Source organism: Epinephelus moara, chromosome 14 (assembly GCF_006386435.1).
Source record: "Epinephelus moara isolate mb chromosome 14, YSFRI_EMoa_1.0, whole genome shotgun sequence".
Taxonomy (NCBI): Eukaryota; Metazoa; Chordata; class Actinopteri; order Perciformes; family Serranidae; genus Epinephelus; species Epinephelus moara.
The window spans coordinates 8,530,687-8,553,289 of NC_065519.1; the positions used below are offsets into that span (position 1 = coordinate 8,530,687).

At 40.5% G+C, this 22,603-nt stretch overlaps 1 protein-coding gene across 3 annotated transcripts in view; it reads right to left on the reverse strand.

Annotated features, from left to right (window-relative positions):
* The window catches only part of actn1 (actinin, alpha 1), an 89,394-nt gene that overhangs the window by 24,267 nt on the left and 42,524 nt on the right, over nt 1-22,603 (reverse strand). For all 3 annotated transcript variants that reach the window (XM_050062900.1, XM_050062899.1, XM_050062897.1), the window contains exons 3-8: nt 21,374-21,493; nt 16,003-16,089; nt 15,306-15,393; nt 8,825-8,903; nt 6,777-6,858; nt 4,261-4,346 (exon numbers count right to left, since the gene is read on the reverse strand). In XM_050062900.1, the coding sequence (XP_049918857.1) occupies nt 4,261-4,346; nt 6,777-6,858; nt 8,825-8,903; nt 15,306-15,393; nt 16,003-16,089; nt 21,374-21,493 (542 nt within the window). The remainder of the gene's footprint in view (nt 1-4,260; nt 4,347-6,776; nt 6,859-8,824; nt 8,904-15,305; nt 15,394-16,002; nt 16,090-21,373; nt 21,494-22,603) is intronic.

A 22,603-nucleotide genomic window follows, 5' to 3' on the forward strand; every position in this document is an offset into this window, starting at 1 on the left:
TCAGCTCTCAATCAGCTCATGGTGCTTTTAGTCATCATGGTTCCACTCTCATTAACTGAACTACGGTCTGCTACAACAGTGTTCTCTTTTAAAAGCAAACTGAAAACATATCTTTTTCCACAACCTTTAGTTTGATTTTCAAGTATATTCTCATTTCAAGTTGTTAGTATTATTATTGTAATTATAACCTGTTTTTTAGAATCTTGTTTGTTTTATAAATGTAATACTTTATTATCTTATACAATATCTTATGTTTGTCATGTATGATGTATCTTAAGCACACTGAGTTTATGCTTGTCATATGAAATGTGCTGTATAAATGAAATTGACTTGACTTTGCAGCAGGCAACTGTGAAACAGGCTGTAATGTGACCACTCGCAGCATGTTGGCACGTCAATTTACGTCCACTAAAAGTGTTTTTGCCACTGACAGGCTCAGATAGTTATTGCAAGTGTCTGACAACATTATGGAAAGGATCCCACAGAGATAGACATTTTTGTTCAAGAGTAAAATGCTTTTTGTTTAACCAGAAACAGCCCTGAAATCGCCCTCGCCAAACTCACCAGACTCCATTTAAAAAAACAGTAATTTTAGAGTGTACACAGCGAGTATATTTTCCACATCTAACTGGATGAATTAAAGGTTTGTTTCAATCAAACCAGAGTGGGTGAGTGTTGAAACAGTAGTAAGACAAACCAAGATGGCTTTTGTGAGTTTAATGTTGTTTCTGTCAACCTTGAATAAAGTGTGTTTTATAATGATGAAATTAGTGTTTATTTAAATGGAGTCTGGTGGGTTTGACGATAGCTATTTTGTTTGTTGTCAGGCATTTAAATGATAGTCTGAGCCTGTCAGTGGCAAAAACAAGCACTTATAGGGGACATAAATTGATGGTGCGAACATGACTCGACACTTCTCACTCAATAGAGGCCAATTTCAAAAACTGTTGTTCCCAATCATCACTCAAACATGTGAAAATAGGGTCCAGGTAGAAAAATACCGCACTTCCCCTGTAAGGTGTTATAGTCTCTGTTATTGTAATTTTTGGTGTCATACAATAGAGTTAGATTGTAGTACCATGAGCTGCCAAAAAAAAATAAATGTTGGCAAAAACAACCGTGGCACATCTCTGCCAGGCTCTTTGGCAGGTATCCTGTTATTGTTTGGAGACTTTTCATTTTGTATTTCTCACCTTCTGCTTGCCTGAGAACGCGTGGTAGTAACACGACACATAAGTCATGACGGCCTTCTCATCTGGCCTCAAGGTGCTAATGATATCTGCCCAGGGAACAGAGGAAGGGGAGAGAGGACAGAGAAGAGAAAAATGCACAGAGTAAAAGAGTGCAGAGACAAAAGGGGCCGGCAGGGGGCGCAATCACAAGAGGAGGCAACAGTGGGAGCACAAGTCATCCCGAGTCTACCTGAGGTTTGTCTTCAAGGTGGTTTATTTTGAAGAAAATTCAAGTTTTCAAGAAATATTGAGATAAACGTGACTGAATTTGAAGTGGGAGGTGAGACGACGACGTGAAAATAAAGTTGTTTTTTAAACATAATTTTTATTTCATTTTTAAATATTTTCTTTACGGTGATAGCCACAGCCAGAAGCCTCATGTATTCAGGTTGTCCCTCTGTCAGTCCTATTCTTGTGAACACATTATCTTAAAAACACCCTAAGGGAATTTCTTCAAACTTGGCACAAACATCCACTTCGACTCAACAAAGATTAAATAGATTTTGGTGGTCAAAGGTCTAAGGTCAAGAACACTGTAACCTTGTACGTCCCATTCTTTTGAACACAATATCTCAAGAGGGCCTTAAAGGGGTTTCCTTTAATTTGGCAAAACTGTCCACTTAGACTCAAGAATGAACTAATTAGATTTTGGTGGTCAAAGGTTAAAGGTCAAGGTTACTGTGACCCCATCCGTCTCATTCTTCTGAATGTGATATCTCAAGAAGGCCTTAAGGGAATTTCTTCCAATTTGGCAATATGAACTCAACAATGAACTGATTAGATTTTGGTCGTCCCAAGTCAAGGTTACTGTGACCTTGCCTCTGTTATATTCTCATGAACATAATATATTAATAAGGCCTTGAGGGCGTTTCCTTAAATTTGGCACAAACATTCACTTGGACTCCACAATTAACTGATTTGACTTCTGTCATCAAAGGTCAAAAGTTGCTTTAACCTTGCCTCACTTTTATTCTCATGAACGCAATGTCTCAAAGAAGGCTTAAAAAAGTTTCCTTAAATTTGACACAAACGTCAACTTGGACTCAACGATGAATTGATTAGATTTTGGCGGTCAAAGGTCACTTGCATCTGTTTCATTCTCATAAACGCAATATCTCATGAAGGCCTTGAGGAAATTTCCTTAAATTTGGCAAAAATGTTCACTTAGACTCAAAACCAATTAGAATTTGGTGGTCAAAGGTCAAGGTAACAATGACCTTGTTTCCGTCTGATTTTTGGAAATGCAATTTCTCAATACGATCTTGAGAGAGATTCCTAAAATTTGGCACAATAATCCACTTGGACTCAAGAATTAACTGATTAAAATTTGATGGTTGAAGGTCAAAGGTCAAGGTCACTGTGACTTTGTGTGTCTTATTCTTGTAAACATAATATCTCAAGAACACCCTGAGGGAATGTATTTAAATTTGGCACAAACGTACTTAGACTCAAAAATGAACTGAGTAGAATTTGGTGGGAAAAGGTCAAGGTCACTGTGGCCTCATAATGTTTTTAGCCATAACTCAAGGATTTATGTGCTTATTATGACAACATGTCACAAAAATGCCAATAGGATAAAATAATGAAGTGATGGCATTTTTTATTCAAAAGGTCAAAGGTCAACTTCACTGTGACATCATAATGTTCTGCAAAACGCTTTTCTGGCTATTATTAAATGTCATATCGCAGGAACAGGATGGGAGACATTCAGTCAGATACAGACACGGATGTAAACTTAAATTGCAACTTGAGTGGTTCGCGGAGGCATTTTAACTGTGAGGCGGTAATTCTAGTTTAATAATGCATTAATATGTATGCACAATTTAAGTACCTGGAAATCTGTACCTAAATCTCTATCTGAATAAATTAACACATTGAAGCCAAGCGCCTCGAGCAGTTCATCTAAAAATACAACCAGAGATCTGAGCATCAAATATCTGCCAGTAACTGTAAAACATGCAGGATGAAGTCAGTTAAACAGAGGAAGTTACAGTTTTCTGTGATGTCATTAATTCTGTACGGAGGGGTAACTTTCTGAACTTTTAAACTTTGTAACTAAACTTGGTCAAGTGTTAATGTGAGAACCAGCCGTGTCACCTCTCAGATCTGTGATGCAACCCTAGAGTCCAGCTGCGGTCTGACTGCTCTAAGGCCACGCCTCCACGCTCCCCACTTATAAACACAGACATTTTTTTCATCTGAGTTGCTTAAACACAGCTGTGTTGAAACGCTCTCTGCTGCTGGGCCTCTCAAATGAACCGGGCTCTTATATAACTTCGACTTTGTGATGCTCTGCTTCTCCCTGATTGTCTGAGAGGAGGCGCAGCACAATCTCAGAGTTCCTGTTGTTCTTGAAGGTAGCTGTCACAGTAACAGACAATCATTCATTATCCAGCGGAGAGAAGTCCGATACAACACTTCTTTCTCGCCGAGAAACAAGGAAACAGACTCTCCACTTAAACCAGACAGTGCGTATCCATTAAAATTAAAAGACAGCTTGCTGCTTGCCTTTGAAGTGCCTGTTTTAATTTCATTCATTCCTCCACCCTCCATTTAAGCTGTCACTCTCGAGGCTGAACATAACCATCCATTTAAACGGTTACATCTCCCCCACCATGCGAGACTTCAAGCTAATTTGTTTCCCTTCGTCAGCAACCACGGCTTTTATCACAGGCAATCATCATCATTTATCAGACAAACTTCGCCGCACCTCCCACTCCGCTCAGCTTTTGCTCAGCCGAACAAAACCCTAATTAGGAGCGAATTTGCGAGCCCGCGGCGCCGTAACAAACAACGTAGACTGGAGATGCACTTGTGCTCATTGCCTCTGAGAACAGATTTGTCGTCCCATCATGCATTTGGTGGCGTGAACCATGCGGAAAGTGAAGGAGAGTGACCCCTGCAGGGAGGCGTGGTGCACTGCAGAAAGAGAAGGGCACTGTTAGGAGAAACACTCGGACGTGGAAACGAGGGAGGAGGAGGAGGAGTGAGGGAGAGGAAGAGGAAGGAGACGCTGCATCCAGGATACCTTCTGGGCGCCTGAGAAGGCGTGGTAGAAGCTAGAGACGTAGGTCATGATCGCCTTCTCGTCCGGACGGGCAGTGCCCACAATGTCTGCGGGGGGAGGAGAAGAGGTCGGGGAGGGGATGGAGGGACGAGGGAGGAGGGTGGAGGGGGAGTTGAGGTTGTTAAACAGAGCACAGATTAATGAAGAAACAGGAAGTAGAGCTGGGGTTCAGCTCTTCACATAAACAATATCCAGAGTGGAAAGAAAAACATGCTGTGTCACTTTCCAGATGTTCAAACAGGGAGGACCTGATTTAAACTTTACAGTCTGTCTTCAACACACAAACACATTTCAGACGCCTGGAAGTTTAATAACAAGTGAGGAGAAACCATATTTCAGGATGTCTTTCATTAATTTGTACAGTGTGAACTGCATAAAAAAGCCTGTGTGTGTGTGTGTGTGTCTCCCTCTGTGTGCACAGCTGCATGTGTGAGCGTTAAAGCCAAAATATATTCTCTCAGAGAAGTCTGTGCCAAGAGATCAATACACAAGCTCCAGAAAACAAGTGTTGGAAAAGAGAGAGTTCATATATATCACCACATATGTGCTGCTGTTCAGAACTTCAGCCAGATTTTGGTTATTTTTGGTTCTTCTGTCTCTTCCCTGAAGTGGGGTAATTCCCTGAATTTAAGGGTAATTTGAGTATTTTTCAACCTGGGCCCTTTTTTCCAAGTTTTTATATATAAGGGTGCTTTCACACCTGCCCTGTTTGGTTCGGTTCAATTGAACAAAAGTTCATTTGCCCCCTAAGTGAGGTTCGTTTGGGCAGGTGTGAACACAGCAATCGACCAAGACCTTCACCTTCTTGAAGAGGTGGTCTCAGTCTGGTTACAAATGAACTCTGGCGCGGCTGGTTTGTGGTGAGAAGGTGTTCCGACCTGGATCTGAACCAACTGCAGTCACATGACACAGTGTTTGGGTTAAACATGAGCATGTTACAGTCCTGGAGGATTATTAATGTGCACCTCCTCCTGTACTGCCTTAATATGCACATTCAGCACATCCAATGCATCAAAACATTGTTTTCTAGTTGGAGCCGTGCCTCGTTTTCAAACTGTATGGTTTGACTAAAATGAACAATGACAGCAATATAGTCCACGATGAGCAGCGCTAAAATCAACCTGCGTAGTTGTCCCTCCATTGTGACATTAGAAAGTGTCACATTTATCTTGCAAGTGTACTCTTCTTCAACGTTTGCTTTACTTCCTGGATTTTTCCCACATGGAAATTCTGACCAATCGCGCAAGCATTCGATCTGGTCCACTTGTAAATGCTGCCGTGAAAACACAAACCAACTATAGACAATTATACAACTTTGTAAACACAAACCAACTATAGACAATTATACAACTTTGTAACAAAATAAGTCCCTGATTCAGACCAAAGGAGACAACTCTAGGTCTGAAAACACCCTAAGTCACTAATGTGAACAACAGTTTTTGAAACTGGTCCAGCATTGAGCGAGACCACTGAAGTGCTTGTTTTTGCCACTGACAGGCTCAGAATGTTATTTTAAATGTCTGACAACATTATGGAAAGGATCCCGCCAGAGATAGACCTTTTTGTTTAATCAGAAACAGCCCCAAAATCACTATCGCCAAACCCACCAGACTCCATTTAAATAATCAGTAATTTTAGCATGTATAGAGCTGCATATTTTTACATCTGACTTAGTGAATTACGGGTTTATTTCAACCAAACCAGAGCTGGTGATTGTTGGAACAGTGGAAAAACAAACAAAGATCTCTTTTTAACGTTTTATTTTGTTTCTATCAACTTTGAATGGAGTGTGTTTTGGAATGATAAAATTACTGTTCATTTGAATGGAGTCTGGTGGGTTTGGCGATAGTGATTTTGGGGCTGTTTCTGGTTAAACAAAAAGGATCTTACTCTTTAACAAAAAGGTCTATCTCTGTAGGGATCCTTTCCATAATGTTGTCAGACACTCCTTAACAATCTGAGCCTGTCAGTGGCTAAAGTATGCCATTTTCATGGCCGTAAATTGATGGTGCGAACATGACCGGAGTGGTTACATTCTAGCTCAAGGCTTGCTCAATACTGGACCAGTTTTAAAAAAAATATTGTTTCCATTAGTTATTTGGAAACAAAAAAATGTGAAAATAGGGTCCAGGTTGAAAAACAGTGTAGTTTCCCTTTAAATCTAACCACTGCCAGCACAGAGGCACTTGGCGTGATTCAACAGTAAACACGGAAAGTGATGCACTTTATGAGGAATGTGAACAAAAAAAATTGACTCTCTGCCCATTGTCACACCTTGGCAGATCTGGCTAATCGCTGTCAGACTGGAGGTTTTCGGGAAGTTATAAAAACCTGGTGGTGCAGAAACCTGTCTTTGTCCTGAATGGAGCTGTTTTGACACTATCAGACGTCTGAGAGAAAATATTTTGGTCTTTGATCACAGGAAAAAGTCTGTTAGCGTCATTATCATTTTATTGTTCTCCTCCTCGCCTGCTCACCTTCTGCGTCCAACATCTTGGGGATGTCCAGGTACTTCTCTGCCACGTCGAAGGCTGTGTTCAGGTTGGTCATGGGATCGTCCTGTCAACAGCAGAGACAAAAAAAACTTTTAGAGTGAAGAATGTCATCAAAGAATCCTGCTTCTAAAGTACAACAACTTTACAGCAGCACACTCTCTGTATACGACAGCATGTGTGCAACTGCAATGTGAAGACACAGATGATAAATTATTTCCCCAAAATATCTGTTATATCTAAACCATCATTGAGAAAGAGGAAACTCTTGTTTTTTTGTTTCAATGAAATATTGATTTCCTATTTTTTTTGTTGGTTGTAGATTTAGATTTTAAAGGATTGTAACGGCAGCAAAAAAAAAAAATCCAATTTTTCACGATTCAAGCAACTGAGTTAATTAATTTTTCAAAACACATATAAATAATCATTTGTTGACTTTGCAACTAAAAAAAAAATGAGTATAGCTGAAAAAAAATTAAAAATAAATTGCTTTGTAGATCGAAATGAATCTGCAACTTTTATTATAATCAATTTATCTTTTTTTTTTTCAGCAAAAAAGCCAAACGTCAAATGTGAGGATTTGCTTCTTCTCTTTGTTTTATGTTGTGATAATAAACTTGATTTTAACATTTTAACATTAGAACAATCAGATTGGTTTTATTCCCCCCTGATACTTAACAGGCCAAACATTAAAAGCATAACACATTTACTTTAGAAGACAAAAAAAGTTTTGTTTTTTTTGGTCTAAAAGGATCATTATCTCAGAATTATGTTAAGAGGATTAAGAATTAAGTTTTCATGAAAACAAAATCTGCTCGTTTTTCTTAATTAATTAGATAATGTTGTTAATTCAGAAAAACAGGAGCAGAGTTTTTCCTTCATGAAAACTTTTCTCATAACTTTGAGATATGAAGATAATAATCATCAAATATTTTTTTCTCAAGCGAATGCAAATTCATCAGTTAATGGAGAAAACAACTGACAGATTAAAGCAGTGGTTCTCCAGTCCAGATGTGGATTTTGTGATAGCCACACATTAGTATGGGAATATTCAACTGGGCCTATTCAAAAACTAATGAATGAATTTTTAATTGACTGTATCAGTATGTTGTGTGCACCCGTTTCTTAATAAAGAGGCAAACTCTAGCTAAAAAATGTACTTTAATTTAATTTAATTTAATTTAAAAAACCATCACAAGGAACCTAACTGTGGCTGTTTGCACGAGGGAAGTATAAGGGTGTGACACATCACATTATCTTATATTACTTCCTCTTTAAATGGATGTGTTACTGGTGCTTTGATGTAATTTTAAAAAGTTTAAAATTAATTCTTGAATAATTTCTTAGTAAATATTTCACGAGTAATAGCTGGTTGTCAATTGTTATTTGACATTAGCAAATAAAAACAAACATTTATGTCATGATAAGAGTGATAACACACGATATGAGGCTATTGTGCAGAGATATAAATAAAGATGTGCCTTCAGATTTTGGCTTGTCCTTTGGTGTGTCTTGGGCACAAAAAGTTTGAAAACAACTGGATTAATTGATAATTAAAATAATCGTTAGTAGCAGCCGTATTTTGTAGTAACTCTGAAAAAAGCTAACGAGGGCATCTGTGCATCTACAAATTGAAAACAAATAAGAAATTATTTTTATTTCCTGAGTCCTTTCCATAATTTACCATTCATTAAAATTAATGTGATGATTTTATTTTTTAAAAAAGCAGGTTTTGTACCTTCTGTTGCGTGAAATAAAAACCTATTTAAATACAATCACTAGCAGTGCTCTTTGAAATTAAGTTTAACCAATGTATAAATGATTAACAATAAGATGTTTGTCTATTTTGCTACCAGATGCTGAACGTGGGGGTTATTTAGTGGCACAGACTTCATAAAGAGAAAATAATCATGACAGCTGACAACATCTTGTCTCCTTTCACTTTGTACTCATGTTGGTTTTGTATAGAAACATTTGAAATATGGTGAACTTGCATCAGTGTTTATGGTCTCAGTGAGACAATGTTCGCTCACCTTGCGCAGTTTTCCATAGTCGATGAGCTCTGGACGGTGTCGATGAATGAGCGCACAGAAACCCAAACCATCTTTCCAGCTGAAACACAGAGACAAACAGCCGTGATGAGGGTGAGGTGAGGTGAGGTGAAACATAATGAGCTGAGTAAAATAAAAGGAATTTGACTGTAATCTTTGACTGACTCCGACTCCCTAATTAGTCTCACGTAACACGCCCACGTCCTCCCGGCAGCACGCGGTGTGTTACTGTAACACAGCGGAGAGATGACCGCTGTCATTATCTAATGTACCACATGCTCCAAGTCTCCAATTACAGCTGAACCGCAGCTGCTGAAGTCGGAGAAATTACATGTTTCTGATGATTCGTCATCATGTTATTTTAGGAGGGACACTTTCCTCACCCCAGAGGTCTACTCATCTTATTCCAAGAAAAAATGCAGTTATAAGACACATGTAAGCTTCATATTAATAAAGATTTAATACTGAGATCTAACGTTAAATAAGACAAGGTTGCAGAGTGTGCTGGATCAAACTCCAATGTGCCTCTGTGAAGACGGAAACGTGGGGACCCTTCAAATTATTTTCAAGGACCAGGACTGAACTGTTAATAGCAGTCATTCAGCATCTGAGGTCCAGAATCTGGAACGAGTTCAGAGAAAAAAAAGTTCAGTTTGGTTACTTTCGTACACTGAACAGACGTGGTACGTGGGTGCTGCTTTACTTTATGTTTCCAGAGTAATGTTTTTGGCAAGTGGTCTCACTGGGACTCACAGATGTGGTTTTACAGAACTCTGCAGCTACAAACACAAGATATCAAGTTTTCATACAAGTTTATTTATCTATTTCCTGTGTTCATATATACGTTTTTTAACAATGTAAATGTTCGACATACTCGACACCATCAGCTGTAATTTCAAGCTGCTTTAAGTGATTTTTCTTTTGGCCACTTGGGGTCAGCTGTAAACAAACATTGTCATATTGTCACCTCACAAACTTAATGTGACAAACAGCTGATTTACACATGAGAGCAGCATTAGCACTCATTTGAAGCTGTGTTTCTGTTTAATAATATCTCTCTTTTAGCTCAGTTTTTGGTCTCCACCAACTCCTGAGGGAAACATGTAGCTCTTTAGCTGCTAAATGCTCCACTGTGTTCTCCAGTTGGTTGCTAATGTTGTGTGTCTGCTGTTTGGTGCTGAGCAGGAAGTCCACAGCAGGGTTTTAAAGTTACCATAGCTGAAAACAAGACTATGAGAGCGGTGAGAGTGACGCAAAAATATTAAAGTTTTGCAACATCAAACCAAAACCGAGAGTTTAAAGATGCTAAAAAGCTCAATAGAGCTGGAGGGTTGAGTTTACAAGTTTCAATTGTTAGAAGCACAATACAAACAGTTTTTAAAAACACAAATACAATAAATGCAAATCACATTGTGGTATAAACGAGAGTACTGCGCAAACAAATGGCCCAATTTATTAGACTGTCAAGAGCGTTTGCTTTGTATCCAAAGCCTCATGCAGTGATGCCAAATTCAAAATCTTTCCCCCACCTGTTCCGATGTTTAAATCAAAGTAACTATACAATGACAGTTGCTTTTTATTATTTGTAAATATTACTTTCTGTCTGTCTGCCTGTCTGTATGTTCATGTCTTTTCTTTACATGTTTTAAATAAATATCAAATATCAGAATATCAATATCAAATATTCTTGTGCTACAATCATTTGGGAAGTTTGTGTTTTAAATATTTCTACAGTAATATTTTCTGAACACAATTAAGTTGTGTCTTAGTCACAAGAAGCCACAAGAAGAGTGTGAAATATTACACTGAAGTCAACAATAGAGAATCACTTCAGTTTAACATTTTAATATTCGGAATTCTGTTCTAACAAAATCACGTATCACTGTACATTTGAGTTTAAAAGGTGTGTAATAAAGTTGTAATTAACGAAAAATAATGACGCGAAGAAGAAGATACTGAATTAATCCCTAAGGGGAAAGTCAATGGTTTTTTTTTCACTCTTATCAATGCCTTGCTCAAGGGCAGCTCAGCAGTGTCCAGGAGGCGAGCTGGCTCCTCTCCAGCCACCAGTCCACACTCCATATTTGGTCCGGTGACCCTCCAGTTCCCAGGTCCCTATGGACTGAGCTACTGCTGCCCGAATAAATAAATAAATGAGCAAATACTCCACGTGATATTCTGCATTCATGTGGTGTTGGAACAATCGTAAAATAAGTTCCAGACTTGGGAAAATTCACATGAATGCCCGCTTAAGTGGGAACAGCAACTCGACGAAAATTTTGGTACACGAGTTGCCAAGTTGCCGTCAAATTATGCAGAACCATGGTGGATGAAAGTAAATATTTGGTCGATGGTAATACATTTTTATTCATTCACATGTTGCATATAAATATCTGCTCACATGTCAGTTGTTATATGATATTAGGTTTTAACAGTTAGTTCCTGTAGATGTAGAGTGACCTAAATCATTAGCATTGCTCAGGTAAATAATTCTCCCGACGATGTGCTGATGTAGCAACAAGTCTGCGACAAAATCACTTTGTAATATAGAGTTTCAAACTCGTACAATACGTCTTCTTTGTGGCGTCCATGTTGCTTTCACACTACGACTAAAGCCCAGTTCAGACCAAGATTTGCGACGAGACAAAACTGTTCTAGAACACTGCAGAGGAAAGTTGCAGCAGTGTGAACTGGCCGTCTGAACTCGACTCAAGCCGGCTGATGGTGTCACCTGCAACTCAGCTGGTCAAATCGCCGGCAGCTGGTTTTAGAATGTAAAGCACGTCACCTGTGTCTACAGCCAATCAGCTTGTAGTGAAGTCCGCTGGTCAAGTCCAAATGACTGTTGACTGTGTCTTTGCTCATCCTCACGGTGTGCCGGTGTCAGACGGTGGGTCACTGCTGCTGCTCGCTTTATGTGCTTATCCCCCATATGCTTATTAAGTACAGAGAGTTGTTGCATAGAGATGATACACATGACACTCATCTAGTTGCATTGGTGTGTTAGCGCATTGCAAGTAGGTGCCTGTTTCAACTCGTCTCGGCGTGAATCTTTGATCTGAGCTGGGCTTTAAAGCTCGTGAACACACCAAACGACATCCCAACTTGGGAAATGGAGCCATTCGAGGAGCAGGTGAACGCAGCATAATTATCTGTGGGTTAATCACTACAAGCAACCTGTTCACATTACACATCGTGACATAAAAACATTGATTACAGCAGCTTTAAGATGAGTTTAAGCGACCTCCATCTGCAGAAATGCAGGTTAAAAAAAGCACTTCTACAATAGCTGCTGAAGCTAACTTTAGTTCAAGATAATCATACTTCAATCAAATTTTGTCTGAAATCAATGATCGTGTGTTTATTTAGCTGGACGTATATTTTTAGTTTGTCCTTCTGTGGTTCATTGATTAGTAGCCTTGATGCTGCAGCCAGAGTGTCTAAACACAGTATTATGGGATGGTGCAGAGCGCTCTCAGTTGTGGAGGATTTACTGTGCTCTCCGCTCGCAGGGTAACAAATTAGTGAGAGGGGTTGTTTTAATGTATTACCTGCCAGGAAAAGTGAAATTAACAAGAGGGGCTTTTACAAGGTGACTCGTGTACCTGAAGCTGCAGCACTGGAGTGCTTCAGGAAAAAAAAAAAAGCAGTACACTTCCTCATCTGCGTCTCATCTCCTGCCTGATGCGCAGCTATCATGTCTCACAGAGAGACCACATCAAAGGCCTGGCCTCCACTCTGACAGTCCTCTCTGCACCGGCATCATCAGGCCTCTCCCTTTACCTTCTCCTCAAACGGCCCTCCCCTCCACCTTTCTTCTCGCCTCCCCTTTCATCCACATCTGAGGATCACAGTGGTCTTCGTTCAATAACTCAGCACGCACAGAGCCGTCCTGTGACGTGCCCTGATGCCTGCATAAACCCACTGGTGGCAGAAACAGACAGGTGGCTATGAAACAAGGACGCTAAGATAGGATGCTAACTTGTATCCTCATGCAACAACTCTCCTGATATAAATTCACACACACACTGGTTGATCACTGCCACCTCCGTCCTCTCCCTCTCTGCTGGACTGGTTATGAGAACATGTCTGCAGCTCTGTTCTCTGTTTAATCTGTCGGCTCTGTTCAGCATCAGCACCGAATCAGTAACCATTTCTGATATTTTCATGTCATCCTGGTGTGCTTAAAATTTAATTCCTTAAATCTTATTTTAACCAGACAAGCCGACGACCACATTTTAATTTAAGATGGAGTGATTCATACTCAAAAGCTTAGTATTACAACTTTGTCTTGAAGCACTTTATTCAAACTCTGCAGGCTGAATCACACCATGACGCATCACCAGAAAAACCACATGTCATCAGTAAGACCAGTGTTTTCGTGTGGTGCAGCGTGCCTGGTGTGAGTTCCTCTCTTACGCTGGGCGTCGCATTTTTCCTGCGGTTTGTAAACACGCATGAAAGCTAAAATATTCCTCAACTTTTCAGTGCAAGGAGTGAAGTTGGATCAAATCAAGCATGAGACAGGTCTACTACTTCACCACTTAAACCCTGTTTTGATGCCAGTAGAAACTGTGTGAGCTGCGAGGTGAATCTCTTGTAAAATGCAGATAAACTAGATAGCTGGTTAGCTGTTGGACTGTGAGAGACTTTCAGAGTATGTGAGAGGAAAGCGGGAATTCATATCTCATGTCGTGATAGTTTTTTGAATCCATTTTTTCCCTGTTAATCTCATTTGATTGCCTGGTTATGCACGCAGCCCTGCTTCACAGGCGCAACATGCTACTTTGTCAAAGCATTTTGGAGGTGGCCGCACCTGTAGCAACATGTCTCAGTGTGATTAGAGATTTAAAATTATTTTCTGGGGGCTTTTTTGTCAATCAATGGCTCGCTGCTGAGGACTCAGTCTTAAGTACAAGGGGCACCAGGTGAGCTCTTCTCAGGGCATCACTCTTTGAATCTGTTTTCTTCTGACAGATAAAAACAAGCCACTTAAATTAAGGTGACAACAAATAACTGCACCGTGACGCTGGTAAATGAAGGTCCTCCAGTAGAACCAAAAACAGAACCTTAAATGCAAATGCAATGTAAGCGTGTAGAGAAAGATTTTGATGTGTTTGACAGACAGCAGTTTCTCAAGTTTTTGAAGTGACCAATGTCCAGATACAGAACAAACTGCAAGAGGTGGGAAGTCCCTGTCATTTTTCAAAATTCTGACTTGTTTCCCCTCTCATTTTTACAGTTTCAGTTCGATTTTGCTTTTGTAAGATAGTCAGTATAGAGACAGACAGGAAACATGAGGAGAGAGAGGGGTACGACATGCCACAAAGGTCCCTGACCAGGAGTCAAACCGTTGACATTGTGCTTACGGCTATAGGGACGTCCCAAATTGTGTCCTCATACTGTCCAACCATCAAATCAAGTTCATCTATATAGCACTTTTAAAAACAGCCGCAGTTGGCAAAGTGCTGTACAAAATAAAAGAATGACACGCAAATATATAGCAGTATCACATATACACAAATACATAATAAAACCGGTAAGAACAATTACATACGTAAAAAGATTATAAAATACTAAAATATTAAAACCACTACGAGAAACCAAAGGGCCAATGAAAATATGCACGTCTTAAGATTTGTCTTAACAGAGAGTGGAAGGCTACCGCAAAGGCAAGATCTGCCTTACCCACCAGTCTTGATCATTGGACAGTGTTCTGAAGATCTGAGAGGTTGGGAGTTGGAGTAGGGCAGAGAGGTTCGGCAGTGCACTGTGGTACCAGCCCATGCATGGCTTTAAAAACAAATAAAAGAACTGTACCAAAATGACCTAAACCATCAACATCCAGAAGGGAGAAGCTCTGATTTGATTCAATGTTAAAATGCTTTCTATTTACAGTGTGTCAGGGTATTTTAAAGGCACTGTTCCAAACCTGTGACCTTATGCAAACTTCATATGTGAACTTTTAACTGAAGAGTCTGAGCGCTGCTAACATGGAGCAAGAATGACCTGAAGGACAAACCACACTCCGGACTGAGATTGTCCTCACGTTTCCTTTACAGCTCCAAACAGCGGGGAGAGTAAACTGCTGCAGAGATTGTGTGGGCTAAGATAACTGGATCTGTATTGACGTCCCCCTTCGGCTAAATCTCCAAACTCAAGGCCTGACGAGTAACCAGAAACTTTTGTGGACTGTTAACTTTTGTTTACGAGCCCTGCTGGCTCAGACGCAACTTGGCAGCGTAGAGCCTTTAAGTGCCAAATGTACCAAAGTGAAGTTTCCCAGAGTGAAGACGCTGACACCAAATAAAACTGACTTTAGGTGAGATGGCGGCTCGGTCTGCTCTTTCACATTCTTTGGGCTCATTTTCCCTGCTGGACTCTGCGTCATCTTATTAATTGTAAGTGCATCTCTGCATGCGAGTCAAACACCATTTTTCGTGACTTATTGTGTGTTTCTCACCTGATGTGAAAGTTCTGGATGTTGACATTCTTGTAGGGCGCAGTCTTCCTCTGGCACCACAACAGGAGGCCCTCTTTGGCAGATGTCTCTGCGGTCGGAGAGAAGGGATCATTGTGAAGTTGGAGAAACTCTCAGGCTTTTACTTTGACCAGCTCTCCACTAATCCCTGTTTAGTGGTGGATTAAGTGGAGGTGAAGTGAATGGGAAGCATGTGTGATTGCTCGAGCGTTTCGTGCTCTCTAGTTTCCAGCGGATACCGAGAGGTGTCTGGTTTATTGTGTCGAACCAAAACTGTTAAATTCTTTAAAAGACGCTGCACTGGAACCTGAAGCTGAACAAATCAAGGCTGCCATTTAAATTGGATTACACTGTAAGTGCATTATATATGTTAACCAAGGAGAGGACCATAACATAAACATGTCCACCTTTAAGGGAAAAGAGCAGTCTCTGAATCATTCATATTCTAATCAACGTGCATCAGGTCCAGTCTATATGTGGTATTGTGCAGTTTTTTTTTAGCTCGGTGAGATGTGTGACAAAGGTCTTAACGCCGAGACACTGTGTCAATGAAAAGTGTTTTCAGTTGCAAATGAAGACAGTGAGCAGCAGCTCCTTTCAATAAAGGGAATGAATAAGAAGCGTGTGGAACTGTTCCCACACACACACACACACACACACACACACACACACAGAGTACCTTCCACAGAAATGTCTTGGATGGCGAAGCGGAGGATTATGGTCCAGATCATTCCCAGGGTCATCTTAGCGTTGCCATCTACGATCTCTGAAAGATGGGCAAAGAAATAACATTTACATTTTAGGATTTACACATTCAGCAGCCACGTATAGGTCAGTATGTTTACATGCACAGGTAAGTTGAGCTATAACCTTAGCGATTTAAATAGCATACTGTCCTTGTCCCAGTAGGCAAGCACGGGAGGAGGATTGATTAATTGACCAAAGTGTGTCCGACTCCACTACGACAGGTGGCGATAACCCTTCTTTCAGCTTGTTTGTATTGGACCTTTTTCTGGTTGATCTATTACGTCACATTGACAAACAAGTTAGCTACGGTTAGCTAGCAGCGAACTGATACTATGGTGGACAACTTTACAGCTCTGTACATTTGGTCCATCCAAAAATGCACTATTCTGGATATAGGTTTGGCCATGTTGTTACTGGCTTCTCGTGTTTTCACTGTTATACGATAGGGGGTGCTGTTACACATTATGTGAAATAGAACAGCACCGCTGTGTCCAAAAACAAACAAAGAAGAAGTTCCACTGGAAACTGAAAGATGTTGCAGCTTGTAAACTGCACAAAAATGCTGGCGCCAACGGAAAAGTTTGCGCAAGCCATGGAGATGTTTTGATCAACATTCTGAATCCGATTTGGACGAAGAAGCAAACGAGTTTGGTGGGTCGAAACAGGATCGTCATGACAGTGACACACCGACAAGACGACCACAGAGGAGACAACGGAACACTGAATGATCACTAAACGTGACAACGTGTTCCGCTATACCTCAAAGAGAATATTATTTTCATTATGTTTAATATTATTATTTTCACTGATACAATTCAAACTGACATAAGGACATGAGAAAAAACAAAACAACGTAAATGTGAAATTAAGTTAATCTTGAAAATGACATTCTTTGACAAAACGCATTTTTCGCAGCTTTTTGTCCTTTTTTTAATGAAAATGCACAAATTCAAGTGTTGATAAAAAAAGAAATGTACATGATAAAATAAAATGTTCTTTTTTTCTGTTTAAAAACATTATATATTGAATATTGATCAATATGGCGGTGGCTGGCAACTTAAAAATAATACTCTGGCGGGGAAAGTGTTAAAGTTCGAGGTCAAAGCCAGGGGCAGAAATTGTGGAGCATGCATTGAGAGCGTATGCCATTTTGGGTCTGATTGACTGTATACATACAGGAGTAATTCGATTGGGTGTGTTAGTCCCACTTTGAGAAATCCGATTTAGTATGACTTCACTCAGACTGACTTACATATATTCATATTCATTTTTTATTTCCTACACATGCAGTCGTAAAGTAACTTTTTATTTCTGGATTTTCTTTATTACAAGCTGTTAGTTACAGAAGGACATAATAACGCCCTGAACTTTTGGAAAGCAAATATGAAAGACCACACTGACCATGTGTATTTATTTTCTGTATTTAAAACTGTATGACGCGTTCATGAACACATTAAACTGCACTTGAGGTCAGGAAGCTCAACATGAAATCTTGAGATCACATATTGTCTGATTCTCCACACAGGCTCAGATTAGCGCTCAGTTCTTTTACAACAGTGAGTCAGCTCGTATGAAAGAAACGTGTGATGGTTCAGTTCAATCATTTGAGCCTGGACCTGTTAAGCTGCCAATCAGCCGTGTGCCTACAGTTGGAGGCTGTGAATGAACCGCCTCTGTTCAGTCCTCTCCGTGTTGTCGATAATGAAAATCCCCCTCAACAGGTCGCCCTGTTTGCTCGCCTTCAATAATCGTTTGTTTCTCCTTCTAATCCAATAAGGCACGGGGCACAAGCTGCAGCGCCGCTCGACTGTGACGGACAAACTTGGACTGTGAGATGTCAGTCAGATGTCTGTACATGTAACGCGGCATGAAGGACGGCTCGGATCGAATTAGGGGGCGGAAAAAGTTGCGCTGTGTTGTTGGAGCTGACACATGCAGATACATGTTGAGATTAGTCCTGATGAACATGACTGATCAACATGGGGGAGGAACACAAATCCTGTTAATTCCCTTTGAAACTCCCTCGCCCCCCCTTCATCCCTCACCCACAACAAACCCCCCTGATGAGTCGCATGGATCTGACCCTTCAACTAGTCCCATCCCACCAGCACAGCGAGCTGCAGGGCCGCTCCACCAGGAGGGGATTCCAGGAGGCTAATCTGTCTGGAATGCTGCTCAGCTTAGGAGCTTTTATACCGGCCTCTGTGCTCTGCAGAAATATCAACATCTCATCAAGTCATGGTTGTCCTTCATTGAGCCAAAAAGTTTCTAAACAAGTGAAGAAAATCTGTTATTCAGATTATATGATTATATTCCTAAAGGGTCTGTATGCAGCATTCAGAGTATATGTATGATTCAGAGTCTGGGGTGGGATTGTCTCGCTGGCAGAGCTGGTGGCGAGCAGCAAACAGAGCTCACTCAATAAGGGACTGCTCATTTTAAGCACTAGGGAGGGACTTAGGTTTTTTATTTTGGCACAGAGGAAGAGCATATCAATTTAAATGGCTGTATTTTGTCTTAAGTATACCACAGAATTTTAAAGGAGACATGAGGGTGGAATTTTATTTGAAAAATCACCAAAATTGCACTATTTATCACAGCAAGAGACTATAAAAACAGAAATTATCCTTGGCTTTCCAAATTTCCGATGGTCCTCGGACACATTATGTGCGACGAATGCTTCCATCAGAAAAAAAATGATTACCAAATCTTAGCTTAAAATAGTCGTATTTCATTAAAATCACATTAAACAGTGCTAAGAACAGCAGAGCTAACGGCGTTAACCAGGGGGAAAGTGGAGGGTGAGCACTACGCTTCTGCAACAATGCCGTCCTGATGACAGCGGTAACTGCCGTCACACAGAGGTAGCATGATAAGATTAGATAAGATAAACTGTATTAATCCTGAGTTTCAGTGACAATACTTAAACAACACCTGCTTTAAAGGTACACTACGCAGGGTTGTCGGTTACTGCAGTTGACACGCTCATTCTTGTCTGGCGATTGCCCTCGTTATATTTGTGTTTTTGCTACTCTGTGTCTCTTGGATGTCCACCACTTATGGTCTGTCACCTGGTCGCTACCTTTTTTTATAAAGCCCTGACTTCACCTGAGCACTGTGTGGGTGCACACACATAAATGTACCAAACACAGAAAATAAGAAAACACAGACAGAGTGAAGAGTCTCTGTAGATAATACACCACCACACTCTGAGAGTGGGCCGTAAGTGATGATTAAGAGGGATTATTTTTATAGTTTAGTCTATAAATAGTTTTTTAGGAAAATCCTACTCATTCTACCTTTAAAGAAATAAAGCGGAGGAGAATCTAAACTGGAGGAAGCAGACAGAGAGCAGTCTGCCGAAAAATACACCACCACAGACTGAGAGTGGGTCGAAAGTGATGATAGAGACGGATCATTTCTGTATGAGTCTAAAGATAGTTTTTTTTGTTGTTGTTGTTGTTGTATTGCTTTTTCCTGCATAGTACAGCTTTCAGATATATAATCACCTTTTTTTAAACCTTTCAAATCTGAAACCCTGTCAGATCATAAACATCCCTCGAGGAACTTTTCTTTAATAAAATACAGTCTAAAACTGGCAAAATGTTTTCATCAAAAAAAATTCTATGATAAAATGATCAAAGGCTAGATGAATAGTATGAAAAAAATACAGTGGTCAGGTTTATTTTTGTCAAGATACTGACGTGCACTTTTAGGATATTCCTCAAACAGGTCAATTTGTATTGGAACTGTGTTTTTTCTGCTGTTTTAAATTAACTTTGCAATAATTCAAAACCCAATAACAGACAAAAATGACTTAATAGGAGGAGGATTTTGCCGTGTGAGTGCTAAGGGGACCCATACTACAGCAGAGAGCAGGCAGGGGGAGAAAAAATATGTGAAATCACTATTTATCGATCCACGTTTAATGGAGATGTTGTAGCATTATGCACTTGTCAGCTGTTTTTTTTTTTTTTTGAGTTACAGCTCAGGGTGTGTTATGAAACGTGAAAAAAAAAGGGGGCCAGAGGTTAACCTTGTTAGGTGGTGTCAGGGTGGGACAGAGTGTGTTTAACATGGATTTAACTAATTTAAAAGGGTTCATATTTTTTAAAGGGTCACATAAAAAATCCAAAGCAATATACAGTAATTATCTCATTTAGCCCTTTTGGTGTTGCATTGTTGCCTCACAGCAAGAGGGGGTTCCTGGTTCAAACCCCAGGGTGGTGGAGCCCCTCTGTGTGGAGTCTGCATGTTCTCCCTGTGTCAGCGTAGGTTTCCTCCAGGTGCTCCAGCTTCCTCCCACAGTCCAAAGACATGCAGGTTAACTGGTGACTCTAAATTGTCCGTAGGTGTGAATGTGAGTGTGAATGGTTGTCTGTCTCTATGTGTCAGCCCTGTGATAGTCTGACAACCTGTCCAGGGTGTACCCTGCCTCTCACCTAATGTCAGCTGGGATAGGCTCCAGCCCCCCCGCAACCCCTAACAGGATAAGCTGTTACAGAAAATGAATGACTGAATATTGTAGCTGCAGCAGGAACTGTTGACAGTAAGGTTTGTGGATGATCCACAGTCACCGGGACATTATTTTTGGAAAAACAAGTTCCAGTAAGTTTTTCAAATATATCAAATTTCAGCGCTTTGAGCAAAACAATAAAAGGTTTGTTCTCTTTTATGGTATTGAGGCGAGACGGAAATCCGTCTTCGATGTTCAACACACGTGTGCAATCTCTGTCATTTCCAGAAAATGCCAGAGGGGTGTGTGTGCAGTTGTGAAAGAAGGAAACATAGACAGTGTGTGTGTGTGTGTGTGTGTGTGTGTGTGTGTGTGTGTGTGAGTGTGAGAGAGAGAGAGAGAGAGAGAGAGAGAGAGAGAGAGTGTTTACTCTGCTAAAGAGTTGTTTACTCTCCGATGGGAGGAGGACGGACATCCCCAGGTTATTTGTGCTGAACAATGAGCAGCCTCAGCCCCTGAGGGGATTGCTGATCCTGAGATCTACTCTCAGAAAATGCACTGCAAAGCACAACCTCGGCCGGAACTCTCCGGAATAAGGATCTCATTAAAGTGCTCAGCAGCCAGCGGCACTGCCATGGTAACGAGCGAGAGGGAGAGGGCCAGAGATTACATTATTACTATTTACAGGATGACGGGCAGAGTAGCAGCTATTGATTTGGCTGATGGCCTTATTAAAATCTGAGAGGTAAACACATTTAGAGAAGGTCAGGTGACTTTGTGGAAAAATCTCTGACCTTCATCCTCTGGCAGAAATGTCACTATGAGACAGGGATGTGACATCACTCACCCTCTGCGCCGATAGACACCAGCTTCACTCCTTTGCTGGCGATGAAGTCGAGTGCTTTGTTAACGTTGGAGATCTTGTGGACTCTCATCTTGCCTCTTTCTGGTTTGGCCAAGCGTTCGCCTAGACAGGGAAACACAAGAGGGTAGACAGTTTGAGGATGATGAGTGTGTCGGCAGTTTTTCATTTAAAACATTTTGTTTTGGAAAAAAACTTTCAATGAAGATAGTAGGGATGCACGATATTGGATTTTTTGCTAATATCCAATACACCAAATTAAAATTATTTGGTTGATAACTCATATTAACATATCCACTTTATTCCCCACCTACTCCAGCTGATGGAGACATGAAATACAATTTTAAAGCCAATATTGACTGATACCATTGTCATGTAGATATTATCGTGCATCTCTGGGTCAAATGCGTAAGGTTGCAGGTTATGCTGGAGAACAGATTCGCTTAAAACTTTAATGTTACATGCAGTTTCTCGTTGTTTTAAAGCGACAGTTTGACATTTTGAGAAATACTTTTATTCACTGTCTAGCCAAGAGTTAGCTGAGAGGATTGACACCACTCTCATATCTGTTCGTTACATATGAAGCTACCACTAGGAGCTGCTTAGCTTAGCTTAGCTTAGCATAAAAACTGGAAACAGCTAGCCTGGTTCTGTCCAAAGGTCAGTCAGCTTCGAGTAGCAACCCTGCTAGCCTAGTAGACTACCCTGATGACATGAGCTCAACATTCTGTTTCCGCCCCAAACACTTTCCAAAAAAGTAAAATCCAGTCTGGGCCAATCAGGGTTCCACAATGTAGTTGACAACATAAGCAGCCAATCCGGGACTGCGTTTTTGTTGATGACATAAAATGCCGGCCAAAGCTTGCAGAACAGTCACGAGCGCTAACTCTACCGTTAGTAAACACAGCAGTAAATCAAGTTACTGCAGAAATAGAGTTGATAACAACTTAACAAGAACAAGAGTTTGCACTTGTAGAGTTTCTCACTGTTCTTCCAACTGGATTTGGAAAAAGCTCGATTTATCAGCAGCTCCACTGGTGATGAAGGAGACGATCTCAGGTGTTTTGTTACACTGATTAGCTGAAGGAGTTTGTCACGCAGCAAAAAAAAAAAGATAGTCTAACTTCCACTTCATTGTGACTTTAAATGTTTAATGTCTCCCACAAAATGACCATTTGTAAATCAGTTAGTCCTACTGTGTTACCTTGACTCACA